An 18,181-nucleotide genomic window follows, 5' to 3' on the forward strand; every position below is an offset into this window, starting at 1 on the left:
ACTAAAATAACTTAATACATTAGAAACTTCCATATTCACGGCACTCATTATCATTAAGAGCTTTCTTTTAGCCATGTGCAGCCACCTCCTCTCTGTTCTCAGAAATGAGCCTACACTGAGCTGCACACCTATTAATTATAACTGCTGGTGTCATAAATCGTTAAACTATTAGGTGATCGCAGCAATCTCAAGTTGAGCGTGCTGATCCTCCCATTCGGTTGTTTTGTTCACCTTTTCTCTTTTGTGCTGGTAAACACATTTGTCCATGTACAGACAAAACAGACTGGAGCAACCAGAAATTGAAGAACTAACGTTCCAAATATCCGATGACCTGGTCTCTCTGCTCAGCTAGCAGCTCCTAGCCGCCACAAATAATTAAACTTTATTTAAATGGGTAAATATAATGTTGGTCACAAGTTTTGTTAGCAATTATTAGATTTTGTAGTTATTGCTTTTGAGCTTCTTTCCAATCATGGCTGTGTTTAAAATGGAAACTTTGACCGGTGGATGGCAGCCTGTCAGGACTTAAGTTTTCAAATACAACGAACAAAGTTCTTCTTAAAGCGCAAGAGTCGAAACAGTTTTCAATCCAAAAAAATCACAACTGCGCTCCGATTGCTCAATTTCAATTCATCAGTGTTTTTTGCAAACTTGTCTTAAGTTCCACTTCTGTTTCTTCTACTCTCAATCTGTCTGGATTTCACTTTCACCTTTCTTCTTCTTCTCTCCTCCTCCTCTCCCTCTCAGTTGTTCTGCCAGAAACACACTGAACCAGATCTGGGGCTTATGTAAGAGCTGGATCATAAATATGGATGGCTTATGAAACACAAGACAGGACACACACACACACACACACACACACTTTAGAGGACAAGTGTTCACATAGGAATATGAATCAATACATAAATATCCGATGCACACATGGAAATGTAGATGGCATTCCAGCTAAGAATCTGCCAGGACAAACAAGGAAATGCTGCAAACACACACACACACACACGCACAAAGAAAGCATGTTCAGTGCATGATACCTGGCAGCATCAGAACGTGGACACGCATGCGCACGGGCAGACAGACACACATCCTTAACATAATGGAAAATGGAGGCTGCTATGAGCTCACTGCGAATTGAAAAACAACTTACATAAAACGCCCCTTCAGTCCATCAGTGCGATAACAAACTTCTCGATCTGGCTGCTAATGACACCAGCTCATCTCAGCCCTTAGCGTGTCTGTGTGAGTGTCGTACGCTTGTGTGTCTCATGTTACCGCTAATAGTGAAATCAAGTTAAGAGCGGAAAAAAACTCAATACAATCACAGCTTTCAAGGGTTCACAACCTTTTTGAGATTTGAAGACACAGACCACAGCCAGATTACAGATTTAAAAACCCCAAAACAGGTCCAATATGAATAGAAATCCCCCCCCCCCGCTATCGTCATGAGGGTTTCATGAGGAATTTCCACACAACTATTAATTCACGTGTCCGTGAATTCTCGTGTGTCGGCACCAGGTCAAAGTCTACCCTCATCCAATAGAAATCATCACATCTTTAAAATATGCTGACACACAGTTATCTATAAACACTCCCCCGGCTCCATAATGAACTTTATTTATATATTTTTTCAAATCAAAGTCAGTCATTACTTGAATTTATGACCAAATACTGGTAAACTCATTCCCAAAGCATTATGCTCCCAAAGCATGTTAATCATTATCTCAGCATTATATCAGTTTGTGGTCATATTAGTATCAGGTCAAAGCCCTGCTGAGCCAACCTGCTGCCTTACAGAACCAACCTGCAGACTGCACAGCGCCGACAGTAAGCTTTGAGAAAGGCATAAATGAAGATAACAAAGCACACTATAATAAAAGGAACTAAATGAAAAGTTCTTGACTTGAAGAGCTACAGTAGAAAATGAAACCAATCACATCTGTGTTGTCTTCAACCCAGTCACGTCAGTTTTTGGCTTTTTAATCCAAGGTTTTGACTACGTTCTTTCTACAGGCACCATACAAAAGCCAAGGAATCAGACACCCACTATGACGTCTGTTCAGTCGTTTGTGACCGACATCATTCTATTGTTTGGCTTTAATTGCTCACCTTGTTCACCACATGCTTTTTTCCCCCCTCCATTCACTCGATTACCCTGTCTACCCTGAATTTCCCTCCCTTCAACCTTACACAACAGTTATATAACAGATCCTGAAATGCACAGAGCCTCAACGTCACCACAAACACACAGACTGAGGGGGTGGGAATAGCAAGGGAAATAGGAAAGGGGACAGAGATGAAAGTGAGGTCACGACTGAAAGGGAAAGAGAGATGCACTTCAGTGCGGGACGGGAAAGACAATCACGGACATGTTAAAAAAAATAAAACACGGTGGTGTTTGGCACACACACACACACACACACGCACACACGCACACACATTCTGGGAAACAGGGTTGTTTTCTTCGGGGTCAAAAGGACAGGACGTTCAGGAACCGTTTGCCACAAAGACAAATATGATTTTATTAGTTGATAGACACACCCGCCTCCACACATGGCGTCACACTCGATTTGCGCACTACCCGATCTTGAGGTGACTGTGTTTATCCGAGATCCATTTCAAGTATAAAGTTTGCTTTCCTTAACAGTGAATGAATGAGCAAGCGCACACAAAGCTCTGAGGGCATATAAGGCCAGGGACTGGTATGCACTGCTGTGTTTGTTCTGCCCTCACTGATGCTGTGAAATCCATTGTACTAGCTCTGTCTGTGACAGCAAAGTGAAGTCAAATGAAATGAACATTTCCAATGTTTTCCAGTGTGTGTGTGTTTTAGTACATATCATGCAGCACGAACTAATAAAATTCTTGCAAATAAAACCCCAAAAAATAAAATAAATAAAATAACAACACTCTGGCATAGCACACCTGTTTTCACTTAAGAAATAAAAATGTGGTACATAATTGCCATTTCCAGTAAAACTTAAATGGAGAATGAGAATTCACTGGAAGGGGCCATTAACAGATTGGCTACAGTTACTGAGTCCAAACATTTAACGGCCCTTTAATGGTTTTACTAGAGAAATTCATCTTGTTTTTATGGGAAAAGGACCTCCGGTTGGCTTTGAGAGCAGCTGGAAGACAAAAGGAGACGCAAACAGCATCCGGCTCATGGTGCTTTGCTGTTTGCCATCTGATAATGTGTTTATAATCTTGAGGGTTTGAAATGGCAAAAAAATTCAATTCTCCCATTTACTGTTTTTTAGTGCAGTGTCAAAGAATAAAGTACGTTTGTCTAAAAGATTACAAAAATAAACTTTACTGCAGAGATACTGTGATTTATTAAGTAATAACCGAAGGAATTTTAACAGTAGCAGCTTTGAACACAAGCTGCTATTCAGCCATGTCACTAGTTTCTCAGGGAAGGGAAAAAGATTGCACATCTACAGAATATTTATCCATTCTCTATATCCTCTCATCGTGTCACTAGAATATTAACTGTTTTTTGTGGGTTTAAACTCAACTCTGACAAATTAGAGATGTCAAGGTGAAAGCCGAGCTGGGACTTTAACATGAACAGAAAACAGAGCACCGTGCAGCTGTAAAAGCGTGTTTCAGAGAGCAATCTGGAAGCTGTCACGATGAAGTGCCTCTCATATATACAGGAAGATGTACAGACCCATACACAGACTTGCGAACGCACACATGGGGGGAGAATCTCGTCGCATTACGGCCCGACAGGTTATACAACACGCTCGCATAAATGTGCAAAAATAACTTATATAACAGATAAACTGTTCAATACTCTCTGCCGAGGGCCCGAGGAAGCAAAAGCCTCTCCTGAATCATGCTTTGCTAACGTACACTTGCGTCTTGAGTGCTGTGCACATAACTCTGTGAGGACGAGTTTGGAAGCACTCCAATCAAAATAGCCGGCGAAGATAAATGTCATCGGCTGCAGGAAGTCAGACACAAACATATTACATAATGCAATATGGATCGCAATTGCATCAAATGGCCTTTGCTTTGTGCCTCATCACCTGATTCCCTCCAGTATCAGCAACTCCTGCCAAACTGCTCACAGATTCAATTTCTCAGGTCTATTCTCCATTATGTCTAAAAACCAATAACCTGTCAGTTACAAGGAAGCAGGAAATCCAGTTTGAGTAGCATATTACCATTTGGTGGCTTATTATTTCCATGCTACTTTCCACTTCAGCACACTAAAGATTTTATTTATGGTTTCTGATGAAATGAACATAAATAAATCTCAACACTAAAGATTAGTGTTGCCATGAGTAGGAGAAAGGCCAATTGGTATTAAATAAAACAACTTGATATCTAAATAGTGGATGATATTCTAGATGTACAGTTTATTTCGCAACCTAATGATTTCACTTGAAGACAGAGGTTTACATGGCATGTGCTGTAATTGTAAAAAGTGGGGTTTGAAGGGTTTAGATGGGCAAACTAGGAGATCGCACCATGTCAAACAAACCCTTTTCTGCATTATTTTGGGAAGATTTAAAATCGGCACATATTGGAGAACACATATAGTCATACCAGCATATCTATACACATAGCAGACCAAATATGCTCACTCAAAAGAGCATAAACATGTGGTTATAGCTGTAAGAGTTTTGGAGGTCCATGAGATATGGTAGACTTGCATATCTAACGCAATAACGACAGAGTTTGTCACACACTGAGAGCGTAACCCCAAGCGTCACACCAGCTTTTATTATCAGTATGTTTTAATTAAATGATTGCTTGGTTCATGAGAATCTGAAAACTCTTTCAGTTCAGAACATGAGTTATAGCAACCCCCCCGCACACACACTTCAAATGCAGTAACTACACAGTTTCAGTTCTGATCTAAATTCAGCGTCCAAGACCCGCCCACCTAATTAAAAAAAAACCCTCCCTTGTGCAGAAGGCCAGCTGAGGCGTTATCTCAAGGTGAGAATCAGAGTTGGAGAGCTGACTGTTGCTAGGTGACTGATTTAAACCATCAGTTTGCTGCGAAGCCACGAGGAGCAGAAAACAACTGTGACAATATGTGGGTAAAATTAGTCAAAGCAAAGTGTGAAACGTGGTGAAAGCTCAACCTCCGTCACGACAGAGCTGGGAAAGAAAGTAATTCAGTGTCTTGATGAAATGCTGACTCACCGGGACCAGCGAGCGTCACAGAGTGAGCAGCACCCGCAGCACATTTTCTAAGCCATTAATTCGTTTAGTTGGACACTCCCTGTGGGCTCGAGACCCAGCGCTCCTCACAAAAGACAACACAACATGTTCTTGAGAGATACGAGCCTCGACAGAATGCAAGGCCACCGGCAACAGATTCATGGTTGGTGTGACACGTATGAGTGTCTGAGTGGGGTTGCAGAGAAGAAACATCTTCTGCTTACCAAGTTTATATAACCACATCAATGCATGTAAGTGTTTATATAACTCTTCGCACTATGCTGCCGAACATACAAGCATAAGTGTGCCAAAGAACTCTGTGTGCGTGTGTGTGTGTGTGTGTGTGTTTATGTGAAGTAAGTGGCAACTCCTAATGTGTCAATTTCTTAAAGTGAGGAGGCAGAAGAACAGGAAAGGTTAAAACTACAGGGTTAAAAAGAGTAACCAAAGAGAATTACCTACAAATATGTACTAACAGCAGTATAACGCATCAGTCCCCTCATAAAGTCTTGTTTTTCTCTAGAGCCATTAGTGGTACAGGCTGTTTTCTTGGCTCTGAAAAAACTGACAAGTTAGCGATGCCAAGGTTTTGCCCATAAGTGAGAAAAACAGATGGCGGACTGCAGATTCTTCTGTAATCTGTCTTTGCTTCTCAAAAAAAACTTCTCTGGCAAAAAAAAAGATGGATAGAAGTCTGGACCTTGAACTAAAACTGGGAGTAAAGATTGGTACTCTCCGAAGTCGTCGAGTACCATTTTCCCGAGCTTCTCTATTAACAATGAACTGACGATGACCCCAATTTAGTTTGAGATCCGACACCTGCATGAGATTCAATTGCATCTATAAATCATGACCTGAGACATCTGAGGGCGAGCTTAGAGAGATGCACACAAACACAGCCTCACACAGGAAATATGAGGTTCTGACCTACATACCAACTTCCATCAAGTCAGACATTCAAGGAATGGTGAGACCTGAGGATGTTTTTAGGGTCTAATGTCCTTTGAAGATTAAAACATTAAAAAAGCTTTCAATCTTTTTCTTGCCTCGTAAAAAGAAAGAAAGAAAGGCTGAAGTGGACAATCTGTCTGTGTCGCGACCCGTCATTGGCCAGCTGCTGTCTGTGTAAGCAGATTACAGATGTTGGCACATATTTACTACTACGCGGTGGAGAATCCTCTGCGTCACACGTTTTACGTGCACAGAGACACAAACACACAGAGAGGACAAACTGTATTATTATTCAAACGTGGTATTCCAGGAAGTACATAGAAAATAGAAGAATAGAATATTTATAGTAACAGAGCATCTAAATGATTCATCTAATCGTCTCATTTAACGCTGTCCCGAGAGGCTCAGCTGGACAAGTGCTGGTGGAAAAAAGAATCAATTTTAAACCCCTTTACCGAGAACCACAAATTCTCTTGCAGTTATTCAACATGTTTGGAAAAACTGCAATATAAATTGTGTAACATCACAGACTTTTAAAATGCCTGTAAAACAGGGCAACTTTGTGACGCAACAAGAATTAGAGGCAAGAAGCAAGTAGTAAGCCATGCTTAAATAAAAATGCTTTTTTGTAACTGGCAAGTTTTATTTATTTGAAAAGTGAAAAGCTATTTGAAATTAAGTGGTTTTAAATGCAATTCATGCATTGATATTTTTTAATTATTATGACTATTCCTGACTATTTTTTCATTATTTTTTTTAAAAAATTAAACCTTTGTTAGAATGCGTACTAAACACTTGAATCTACATTTGCTTTACTAGCTCATTATTCTGCAGGTGTGTATTATAAGTCTTTATTCACTTTCTCCACTCCAAATGCAGCTCTGCATGAAATCAGACATGCACCATCTTCACACTTGTCCTTTCCTGCTTCTCATTTTCTCACCCCTCCCCTTCCCATCTAATCCTGCTTCCACCTCATCGCACTCACCTGTCACTTGTTCTCCTCCTCCTTCGCTGGATTTCTTTCCTCATCAGTGAGTCTCACTTGTACACAATTGGCCCCATGCTGACATCCATTTATAAAACAATTTCTGCTGTCATTAGAAGCTGTAATTCCATCGGTCTGACTTGCAAGCTGATTACTGGCACGATGCTTCATATCAAACAACAATGTGCTGTACGTTTTCGCTGATGATGCTGATGAAGGTTTATCCTCTACTAAAGAAATCCTGATCAGGACAAGCATAAGTGGATGGATGCATAGAGGGTATTTAGGTTGTCAAATATAAGAAACTAAAAGCTCGGGTGATATTTTTTTTAATAAGCGCTTATGTGTAAATAGAGATGAATTTGTCAGGGTAGATCCAAATATTTCAGTCACACTGATCCGCTACCCCGTGGGAACCTCCAGTCTCAAGGGAAAAATGTGCATTCCCCAACTGGTTGCTGAGTGTTTGCTAGAGGTTTGGAGAGGCTGTTGCAGCAAAAACTTGCTGGTGATTGTTTTGGTCACCGGCAGCCTGCAGCAGTCACCTGTAATTTGCATGGAAAACTTGTCTGCAAACACCTGCTAACCCACTAGCAGAGTGGTAGTAAAGCTTGAAAAAGTGTAATAAAAACAACATAATGCATAATGCGTTCACCTTCAAAGTAAATGTGTCGCCTTACCTCAGCAGCCAGCTCGTTTCAACTGGTGCCCCTTAAACTTCGAAGACAAATGGTCTCTATTCTGTTCTGGTTTCTTAGTTTCCACATTTTCACCAAAGCCCTCCGCTATCAACCAAAGAAATCACGAGGATGTCTTAGGTGCAGCACCATATACCTCTTTGTGGCCACAGTCACATTCCAGTACCAGCAAAGACGTTGGGGAATACACATCTGCCAAGTGACCCAATCGAAAGATGGCCAATTATTGATCTCACATGTAACTGGGGGCTAAGGCAAGAAATAAAATGGTGAGAATTGGTACAAGTTTTTGTTTATTTTCACTTGTTTCTTGGCTGATGGCCTTTTTTGGCCTCCAATTTTCACTCAGGGCTAAGATTTTGCTTCACGCTAACTGAAAGCCGATGCAATTTGTAGAATTTCACTTGAAAATACAGGAGCACCACAAGTGAAGTGAAGGAAATCTTTCACTGCACATTTTTAAATGACAAAATGCAGAAATTAATTTAAAAAAAAATTCTTATTTCCTATGCTAGAGGTTCATATTTTTTTCTTTTAGTAGTAACCTGCCAGAAATCCAAGACCCTCTGAACAAAAGAAATGAAACCATCCTCCTACTTGTTTAACTGCCATTATTCTTTTTCACTTCAAGTTAATCTGAGTTGGTATTGCAAACATAGCTTTAGAATTGAGATTAAAAATCGCAGTTTCACAGAGGCTTGGAGATAAGATCTACCTTCATATAATGGCTGCTAAATTATACCATCAAGTGTGATTTAGGCTTGGCTTGTGGCCCAACTATTCAGAGATTCCTAGTAAACTAGAACATGATGGAAAATATGTTAAAAACTGACAAACTCAAAACAAAAAGTTTGATTGTTATCAGAAGTAAATAACAGCTTCCAGTTCAACATAAAGTTTCGAGTGGAAACGTAAATAACGGATCCAAACTGGAGATGGGTCATTGATGAATATGTTGACAAGGTCAGTCTGCTGTGTAAAGAGTTAAAGTATACATAAGACAAAACTTCTATTTGTGTTCAGGTGGAGGTCCAATAAGACGACCTGCTTTATTAAATGACTTCCTGGCTTTCTTCATTTACGCAGTCCGAGTCTCACAAAGGGAAAAAGTTGCTCCCCAACAGACAGCCAGGCCACCGCCGCTAAGGCTGGTCCGACGAGAAGGGACGCTTATGTAACTGCTGCCTCTGGCTGTTACACAACCAGCATGTTCACAAGAATCTCACGTCCTCCACACACACACATTAAAAGATGTAACGCATTGCAAGCACACAGAGCACACTCGCAAGAGCTGATGGTCTCACAGCGACATTTAAAGAACATCTAGACTTTGAAACACACACACAGAGCGATGAGTGTGTCGGCATGATTTTCCACCTCGCTCCTGCTGTTCAGCAGCGTCCGTGCTGTTCTCTTAAGGCAAGGAGAGTGTCAGAGATTATTTAAGGTGGCTGGATGGAGCACAGACAGTGACGCTGGTGGATAGACTGCTTGGAAGAACATACCAACAGACAAACTATAAACTATAAAAAATGCAAAACTCTTAAACTTGGCCTGACAGTTACAGCTAGGGTATTATTTCTGCTTTTTCCATAGTTGATGACGGATGGAATAATGTCTTGTTCCATCTATTCATCCACCTTATCAGCAACTGCTTATCCAGGTAAGAGCGTACATTAACCAGGAATTCCCAGACCTTCCTCTTCCGATTAACCACCTGCCAGCCGTCAAAAACACATCACCTAAGAGAAATCCAGGAGGCATCATGTCTGAACCACCTTAACTGGCTCCTATCAATGCAGGGGAGGAGTAGCTGCACGCTGTATATGCTTTTGTAGTCGTTCACTCACTAGCAGCAGATCATGGCCATGATATCAGGTAGATATATAGACTGTAAATGCTTTCTTCTTCTGCAGTTCTAAACCTTTATAAGGTCATGTGACCAAATCAGAGATCTAGGCATCTGTAAATGATCATCAGTGCAAATACATCATGAACTTCCTGCCAAATTAGAGCAATTTATAAGCTCATAGTTCAAATAAAAATATCGTCTCACTCGCTGTCTCTGTATTTTTTTGTTGTGGTTTATTGACCCCACCCAACCAAATTACAGCCAAATGCAGGAAAGTTTCTCAAAGTTTTTAAGTTGTTCTCCCGAAAGACTGACTGAGATTTAACTGGGTTACGTGCTCGCCATGAGGACGAAAATAAAATCTCAATACTAATGCTGAGCAACACACACGCACGCGCACACCTCTCTTATGTAAGACACTGCCCTGAATGAGTTATTAAGGCTGCTTTATTAGAGCGATGCAGGTGAGTTATGAAATGCTCCTGTTGGCAGCGATTCCGACGGGTGTGTCAGAGAAACGATGAGGCGGTGAGACGAGAAGACAGAGAGGAAAAAAAGGAGGTGGAGAGACAACGGCCATGTGATAAAGACGGCACAGCAGAGGGGGTGAGACGAGGTAGAACAGGCTGTTAGTAGGCCAGTGTGTCACTGCTGCTGGGGAGGGAGGCAGAGGAGGGAGGAGGAGCCAGAGGAGAAGGGGAGAACGTCGGGATGGTTCGTGCTGGTCACACTATAGCCTGTTACATAAAACCCTTATTGGCAACAGTTTGCACACAGTGTGTACTTTCAGCCTCTGAACACCCTGTGAGATATCTTCTGAGCAACCCAAAATCTTAACACTTCGGCACACAATGAGAAACGTTTTAGCTAATGAACTACCGGTCACAGCTCCTCCGGAGGTGGAAAGAGAGCAAAACTCACGTAACCATTTCCCATTACTCCCCTTTCAGTACCAAGAAACATTTCATATTGTGAAACGCTTCGAGCTACACCGCAAAAGCACTGTTTTCTCTTCAGCCCATAACGACTATTTAATTACATATCAATACAAGTAAAATTTCTGATTGTTAAGTCGTTATTAAAGAGACTGAAACAAATCACATTTTATAATCCATCCGTTATTCTTCCACTAATTCAATCCCACCTATTATGGGACGACAGGCCGGGTACACACTGGAAACATCGTCAATCTATCGTAGGGCTGTTTTATAATTATTTGTTTATCATTTCAGGGACTTGTGTCTCGTTACATTTACCAATCAGGTTGTCAAAAAGAAGCTGAATAAATGATCACTGCAGACTGAAAAAGCATCTTTAGATTTCTAAGCTCGTTGTAATCTAGCCAATATTTAGTAGCAATGTGAAATAATGTAACCGGTATTGGCTTAGTGCAGGCACCACACCCATGACACACGCCTCTGTCAGTGCGCCCCAGGGTGGCTGTGGCTACAATGTAGCTTGCCATCACCAGTGTGTGAATGTGTGTGTGAATGGGTGGATGACTGGATATGTAAAGCGCTTTAGGGTCCTTAGGGACTAGTAAAGCGCTATATAAATACAGGCCATTTACCATTTACCATGACGTTCGCTATCTGAACAAAAGACTTTTGTACTGTAACATTATACAGCACTGCGGCCATTTAATAAGAGACAGAGAGAATAACTGGGGATTAGATGAGGTAAAACAGGACTTGGAAGTGCAGCAGAGGATACACACAAAGTTAAAGAAGATCGCAAGTTTATGGGGTATAAATTCCTTAAAAGGAAATCTGCTACCTGCTTTAAGCTATGGTCAAATTCTTTAAGACTTGAGAGAGAGGAGGAGTGAGGCACTCAGAAAAGTGTGGATGGGAGAAAGATGAAAAAGAGAGGTCACTCGAACCTGGAAGGGGAAATTTTACAATAAAGACAAAGAAATCTGATGTTTGACAGGAGGAACCAGAAAGATGAAAGAACATTTAATAAAAACTGCTTTTTGACAAAGAGAGCATTAGCCGTGTGTCCATCCTCAGCACCGGGGCGTTATGAAAGCAATCAGACTGCACGTGCTCCTGGTGCTTGGCCCGGACTCCAGTGCTGGCCTGAACAGGACGGGTTGTTCCTGCCCGGCATGCTGAGGCCAATTACGGCTGAACAGAGCAAGCAGTGCAGAACGATGGAAGAACAATCAGCACAAGCCTGTTCCTGTTTTATTGTACGACAGACTTTTTGCTGCTATTAAAATGTCAAATTAGTTTTCTTTTCACGGGAAACCCTCTCTCCACTGACGGACGCACTGTTCTCAAATACACGCACGCACAACAGATTTAGGGAAAAACAGTGTGTCCTATTCTTTTTACCCTTCGTCGCTATTTGACACAGCACAATCTGAGACATGACGAGGTATCTAGTGTCTCTATTCATAGTGAGCCAAACGCCCAGAGCGATCCCATGAATTACGAGCATGCAGACAGTTATTTCTCCATAAAGGATTTTCTGTGAGCGTTTTTCAAAAGGGAACAAGATGAGAGTCAGTGGGCCGTGGTGCTCGCTAAGCAAAATTAAAGCACTGTTTCTAAAGTCTAAAAAAAAACCGCTTACGTGATCAGGCAGGTCCTGAATTATGAGCTGGTGACCTTTTCTGGAGACCTTAACAGTACCTGTTTTAATCTCAACAACTGCTGTTAAAACGTGTAAAAATCCCTGCAGCTGCACTGTTTTGTCTTTTTACTGCAGAACATTGGGCATAAAATGAAACAATGACTGATGTGACGCATAACTTTACCTTGAATAGTTACATTCCTATTGGGCACACTGCGGGAAGCCATTGTTTGCCTAAAGTGCCCCTGGAGGGCAGTGTCTAATTTATCGGAGGTTTTGGCATATGTGCAAAGACATCTGGACCAAGATTTCCGTTCACTGTTTACAAATGTACATGGATCTTAAAAAACTAATAAAAAGCAGAACAAGGACAATCTAAATATGGAGCTTTTAGGGCCACTCTGGATCCTACTTCATCCACATGATCACATGTTTTTAATATCTGTGAGTCAACTTTAAACTGAGTGCATGTGCAACAAGACTCACAAATCATTGCACTGTACATCTAAATTCAGTGAAGACAGCTTCAAATTAAGACAAATTTAAGACTTAAAATCCTGATCTGACTGAAAACAAACTATTAAAGTTGATCTAACACAAGATTTGAAGTTTCTGATCATCTTGTGTTTGCTGGATAAACAGATGAAGAAATGTGAACGAACTCAGAGCCTTCATTTTCATTCATTCCAGCTACAGCCGTTTACCCCCCTAACCCACTGGTCTGCTGAACCATATGTTTTCCTGCCTCCACATGCTCACACTTCCAGCATGGCCCGATCCTACCCCCGTCCGCCAATCACAGCACTGGCATTGGTTTAGGTAACCGTAGAGACAGCCAATCGGAGGCAGGAACTGAGATGACAACAGAGAGAGAGGCAGTGGACACGAGTGGGAGAAAGACCGGCTGAAAGATGGAAGGAAGATAAGAAAAATGGGACGAATCGAGCAGAGAGAGAGCAGCGATTGTAGACGGTGACTGAGAAGAGAAAAATAGATGAAACCAGAAAAGTAAATAGAAAGCGTGCTCAGATAGACTGCACACGCCTAAGGAGGTATAGATCCAGTGTTACACAACAATGTTAAGTAACTTAACGACCCTCAATCAACAACTGCTGCACATTCTAGTCAATTCTTGGCTGGTTTTATAACATCAAAGTTCCCCATTTCTCATCATCTTGCAGCTTCTAACTCATTTCCCCCCTCCGTGCACCTCTTCTCTGGCTTCTCTTCATGCTGCCTCTCCTGAAACAGGATGCAGAAAGGAAGCGCCTCTGCAGCCAAGTAACACTGTTCGTTATCTCATCAGATAAACTTCAGCGTGCGCGTGAAGCTCACTGTGTGGCGTTTTCTTCCTGTTCTTAAAGCATTCATAGCGCATACAACATTTACGCACCTCCATATTTTCCCCTCATTTCTTTCCTAACTTTCTCCCCAAAGATTAATCGCTTCCACAACCTCAACACGGTTCAGGCGAATTATGTCACCCACCTGCAAATGATTCCGATTCATCCAGAAGCAGCATGGTTATCAGAAACAGAGGAAAAGCTGGTGTCCTCTGCCTCCCTGTCACACTCTCAAAATTGCTTCCCTTTTCAAGGAAAAAAAAACTTTTAAAAAGAAGTAAGGAGGAGGCGGATCTTCCCTCCTCTTAGCCTGACTTTACACTTAGGTGAGCTTTAAATTGACTACCTCAGTGACTGACTGACTCTCTGACTACTGGTCCACCACTGTGTGCTCCTTTCTGGTCAATAACAATGTGAATGTGAGGCAGAGGCAGCTAGGAAGGCTGGCAGCTGAAAACTTACATAACCCTTCATGCTGGAGCTGGGGCCCTGCTGAAGGGGGACTCCTACCACCGATCACCCTTCAATCTCCTCCCCTCGCTCAACTAAAGCTAAAAAAAAAACAAAAAAACTGTCATATTAAACCACTCCCCCATAAACAGAGTCAGGAATACAAAGCATGCACAGAAGCAGGAACCATTTAAGTGTTCGTTGATGATTAAAGGCGTTACAACATCTCAGCAAGGCTTGTAAAAGTTGATCAAAAGATCAAATTACACATACATGTACACACAACCACACGTCAGAGGATTAACACGCATTACAACAAAGTGACTTTCACAGACTCTCAAACTTTAAACACCTAGTGAGTGATAATGGCCATTATAACTTTTACCGCACTTCAAGGCCCAAGGCGCACTCACATAAAGGAGACGTTCTGGTGCATCATTTGGCTTTCCTGCACTAAACAGATCCCTCGAGATCAGTCTAATTTTACTGATCTCTAATTCTATATCAGTTTACTTTGTGGGTCACAAACTCATAGCTTAGTTTGATCCTAAGTGGGGCAGACTGGTGAAAAACCAGTTTCTGTCAGTGAAAAGAAGTTTACACATTTAATCCCCTGAAATATCATAATATAAGAAATAATGCAATTTCAACAATGCGTCTCAGTTTTTCCACATGACAAAAAAAAGCTGTTGTAGTAAATAACAGAAATCTGTCAGCATGACTCTTTGGGCTTAAATTGTAAGAAATAAATGTTTAAATTTACAGAACAATATCCTGTATCCTGGTCGCTCACGTGATCCTGTAGTTAGAAAACAGAAAGTTTCCGTTAATTCATAGAAAATGTCAATTTTTTTTTACTCCTTGTTAAAAATAAATAAATTCTAAACTCAATATAGAAAGCACAGCAACTAACTAACTATTTAATTGTTTATCTATTACTTAATTACTTTTTGTATAGTATGAACAGTCAGTGGGGAGGTCTTTATCCCCCATAAGGTGCAAAACTTATTAAAATACACTAAAAAGTAAAAATATGCCCTCCTTCATTTTCCAAAACAATCCAATGGGCTGGATTGGATTCTGGCATCCAGGCCTTATGACTGACATCCCCGATCTTGAGGAATACATCATGGAGAGATATGATTGGACATAAAAAATATCGAGGCAATGCACAATAAAGGTGTTTCAAAATAAGGTGAGAGAGCAATGCTGAAGTAAACTGCTGCAAATTTATAAGAGAATATGTTTATTTTCATTGCGCTCTATTTTTAATGTGTACCATCAAAATACACCTATTTATATATTAAGCGCTGACTGATGCTGTAGTACAGCGGTCCCCAACCTTTTTTGCGCCACGGACCGGTTTATGCCCAACAATATTTTCACGGACCGGCCTTTAAGGTGTCGCGGATAAATACAACAAAATAAAACTAGTACCGGTACCGAAAAAAAGAAGATTTATTCATAACACACGTGCAAAGACCCAGGAAAACCGAGTAAACGATAAAAACGATAACAAAATAACGCTGAAAACCGATAAAAACCCTGAAAACTATACATTTCAACTCTCGCGGCCCGGTACCAAACGACTCACGGACCGGTACCGGTCCGAGGCCCGGGGGTTGGGGACCGCTGCTGTAGTATACTGAAGGAAACATGGAAATTAGTGAAATTAACTTCACTGACTGAATATTCTAATAGTATTCAGTCAATAAATTCAAATAATCAACAGTTCTTTTTAAATCTGTGCTAAAGTTTTGGAAATCCCACCTGTTTATAACAGATCTGAAGCCACTGAAGACTAAATAAATACTTTAGTGAACCATTAACTTCACACAGTTCCACACAAAAACAACACCCGTTCATAGGCATCTCCCCGCTCCCACGTGAGATTGTTTTAAGTGCTGGACAAGTGACAGAGTCGGGATTCCGTGGTGACCCCACTGTGTGTGTGTGTGACAGAATAGAGAGCGTAGAGGAATGCCTCTCTGAAACGCCTTCAAAATAAGATCAAAGCTCACATCATCCATTACTGTACACACAGAACCCTTACATGTGTTATAAGACCGTCATTATTACTTCATATGCGGTTTCTGCTAAGAAACTCAAAACGGTTACACATTATATTACACATATTTTATAAAGACAGTCCAATACTTAAAACCGATTGTTTACTGTTATACTAAGAGTGACCTCAGTAATAGAACGCCTTCGAAATGTGTCGTTTTACCTTCCACACATTTTTAAACGCACACTGAAACATATGAGAAGTTTATTTGTGGATCTGAAACACTGTTGAAATCACTGAGTGGCAAACTCGTATCTATTCATATGGAGTAGAGTAAACAAGCAAATGTTTACTCTACTAACCCCTAACCCTAACCCTTTCTACAGCTAATGAATCCAATTTGTTACATTTTTTTAACAGACCTGAGGGAACACTGTTATAAAAACTTACAGGAAGCCCTTCATCCTGGATTAGATGGCTTATTACTAGAGCAGGGCGATATGACCAAAAATATTTATCACGATATACATTTGAAAATTTGCGATAACGATATAACGGACGATATAACTGACACTAGACAAAATACTTTACAACTCCACAACTTTATTAGTGCAAAAGAAACCAAAACATCAATGTATTTTCACTTAAACAAGCAGCTGTTTTATGTGAATTAAAGTTATATAAAAATTTAACAGTGCAAATGCAAATTCCTTGCTGACAATTGTTGAGACAACGCCGGTCTCTGCGATTCTTTTGGTCCTGGTAGAGATCACGCTGAGATGTTTCCATGTTTTACACAATCCTTTTATTACCCATTATTCTTACAGATGCATCTGGAGATCAGCACACTGCAGTCCTATTCTAAAGGCTGATCTCTAGAACTCCACACAACAGTTACAGTTATAACCTCTGGTCTCCTCCCCCCTACAGTAAACACCCCCACAATGGAAATACACTAGTACAGTGGCCAAGGGTGCTGACACCCGTGACCCCCATCTCCTTTTATGGTAGTGCCCATTTGCCCTTTGTCTGCTCCTCACCCTCAGTAACTCTTGCTACTGTCCTGGGGGTGGGGGTTGATTGTCCTCCTGCCCTGTACCTCAGTTCTTTGTTCCCATTCCAAGCCTATTTTCTATTTTGTATTCTTACACCCATTAACCGCAATATTATAATGTTGCAAGCAATCACAAACTATATTCTCTTTAACTCTGATGTATATTAAGGAATCTATTCTCAACACAGTTTAACCAAAAGGCATTTTCAGTGGAAATTGGCCGACATATCCTCAGCATAACCATGCATAATATCCACAAAACTTAAAAAGAGGTTATACACACACAATACGGTAATATTATGTTGAAGCACAGTACGTATCACTCCGCCAGGCTCCTGACTACGATAGCAGTAATGCTCCGACAATCCATCAAGCAGTGCGGGTTTGTAGCTTAGCAAAGTCGTACTAAAACATTTGACAGATTTTCGAGTGCCGTGTACCACATAAAATCGTTTCCAGGTCAGTAAACACAACCAGAATTCATACATAAGGCCCATTGGATTATAAGGGGCACTGTCAATTTTCAGAAAAATCAAAGGATTGATTTTAAGTGTGCCGTATTTTCCAAAAAACACGGTAATAACGACGGCCCGCTAGCATGCTCTACCAAAAATAGTGCTTTGTTGTGTATCTGACGGACGAAAGCTAAACCAGTTCCACACCACTGAAGTTGCGTTTCATTCAACGATTTGCTTTCGCCGCCATGCTTTTTCCGACGTGTGCGTATGAAAACAAAGGCACTGCGCATGCGCGTTTTACCCATATTCTATCACGATATTTCATTTTTCTACCGTTGCCCAAAATTATACCGGTATTACCGTGAACCGTATGATATGGCCCAGCCCTACTTACATATCTATATTATTGCTAATATATATTGTAATATATCTATATCACTAAAGCACTTCTGGATGGATGCAAACTGCATTTCGTTGCCCTGTACCTGTGCATGTGCAATGACAATAAAGTTGAATTCTATTCTATTCTATTACCCCAAAGACTGGAAGCTACTTATACTTTACAAAAACTGATTTGGGACGAGACACTTTTACATCAACCTCAAGAAAAAAAAAAGTGAA

General features: G+C 40.9%; 1 protein-coding gene across 3 annotated transcripts in view; it reads right to left on the reverse strand.

Annotated features, from left to right (window-relative positions):
• LOC120743943 (helicase ARIP4-like) overlaps nt 1-18,181 on the reverse strand; it is an 82,343-nt gene that overhangs the window by 19,287 nt on the left and 44,875 nt on the right. Inside the window, exon 1 of one of the 3 annotated variants that reach the window (XM_040047978.1) lies at nt 13,736-14,036. The exons of the other annotated variants lie outside the window; for them this stretch is intronic. Within the exon in view, the coding sequence (XP_039903912.1) occupies nt 13,736-13,769 (34 nt within the window). The 5' untranslated portion in view covers nt 13,770-14,036. Of the gene's footprint in view, nt 1-13,735; nt 14,037-18,181 lie in introns of those variants that run through there. 3 annotated transcript variants of the gene reach the window in all.

Source organism: Simochromis diagramma, unplaced genomic scaffold (assembly GCF_900408965.1).
Source record: "Simochromis diagramma unplaced genomic scaffold, fSimDia1.1 OVJJ01000387.1, whole genome shotgun sequence".
NCBI classification, from domain to species: Eukaryota; Metazoa; Chordata; class Actinopteri; order Cichliformes; family Cichlidae; genus Simochromis; species Simochromis diagramma.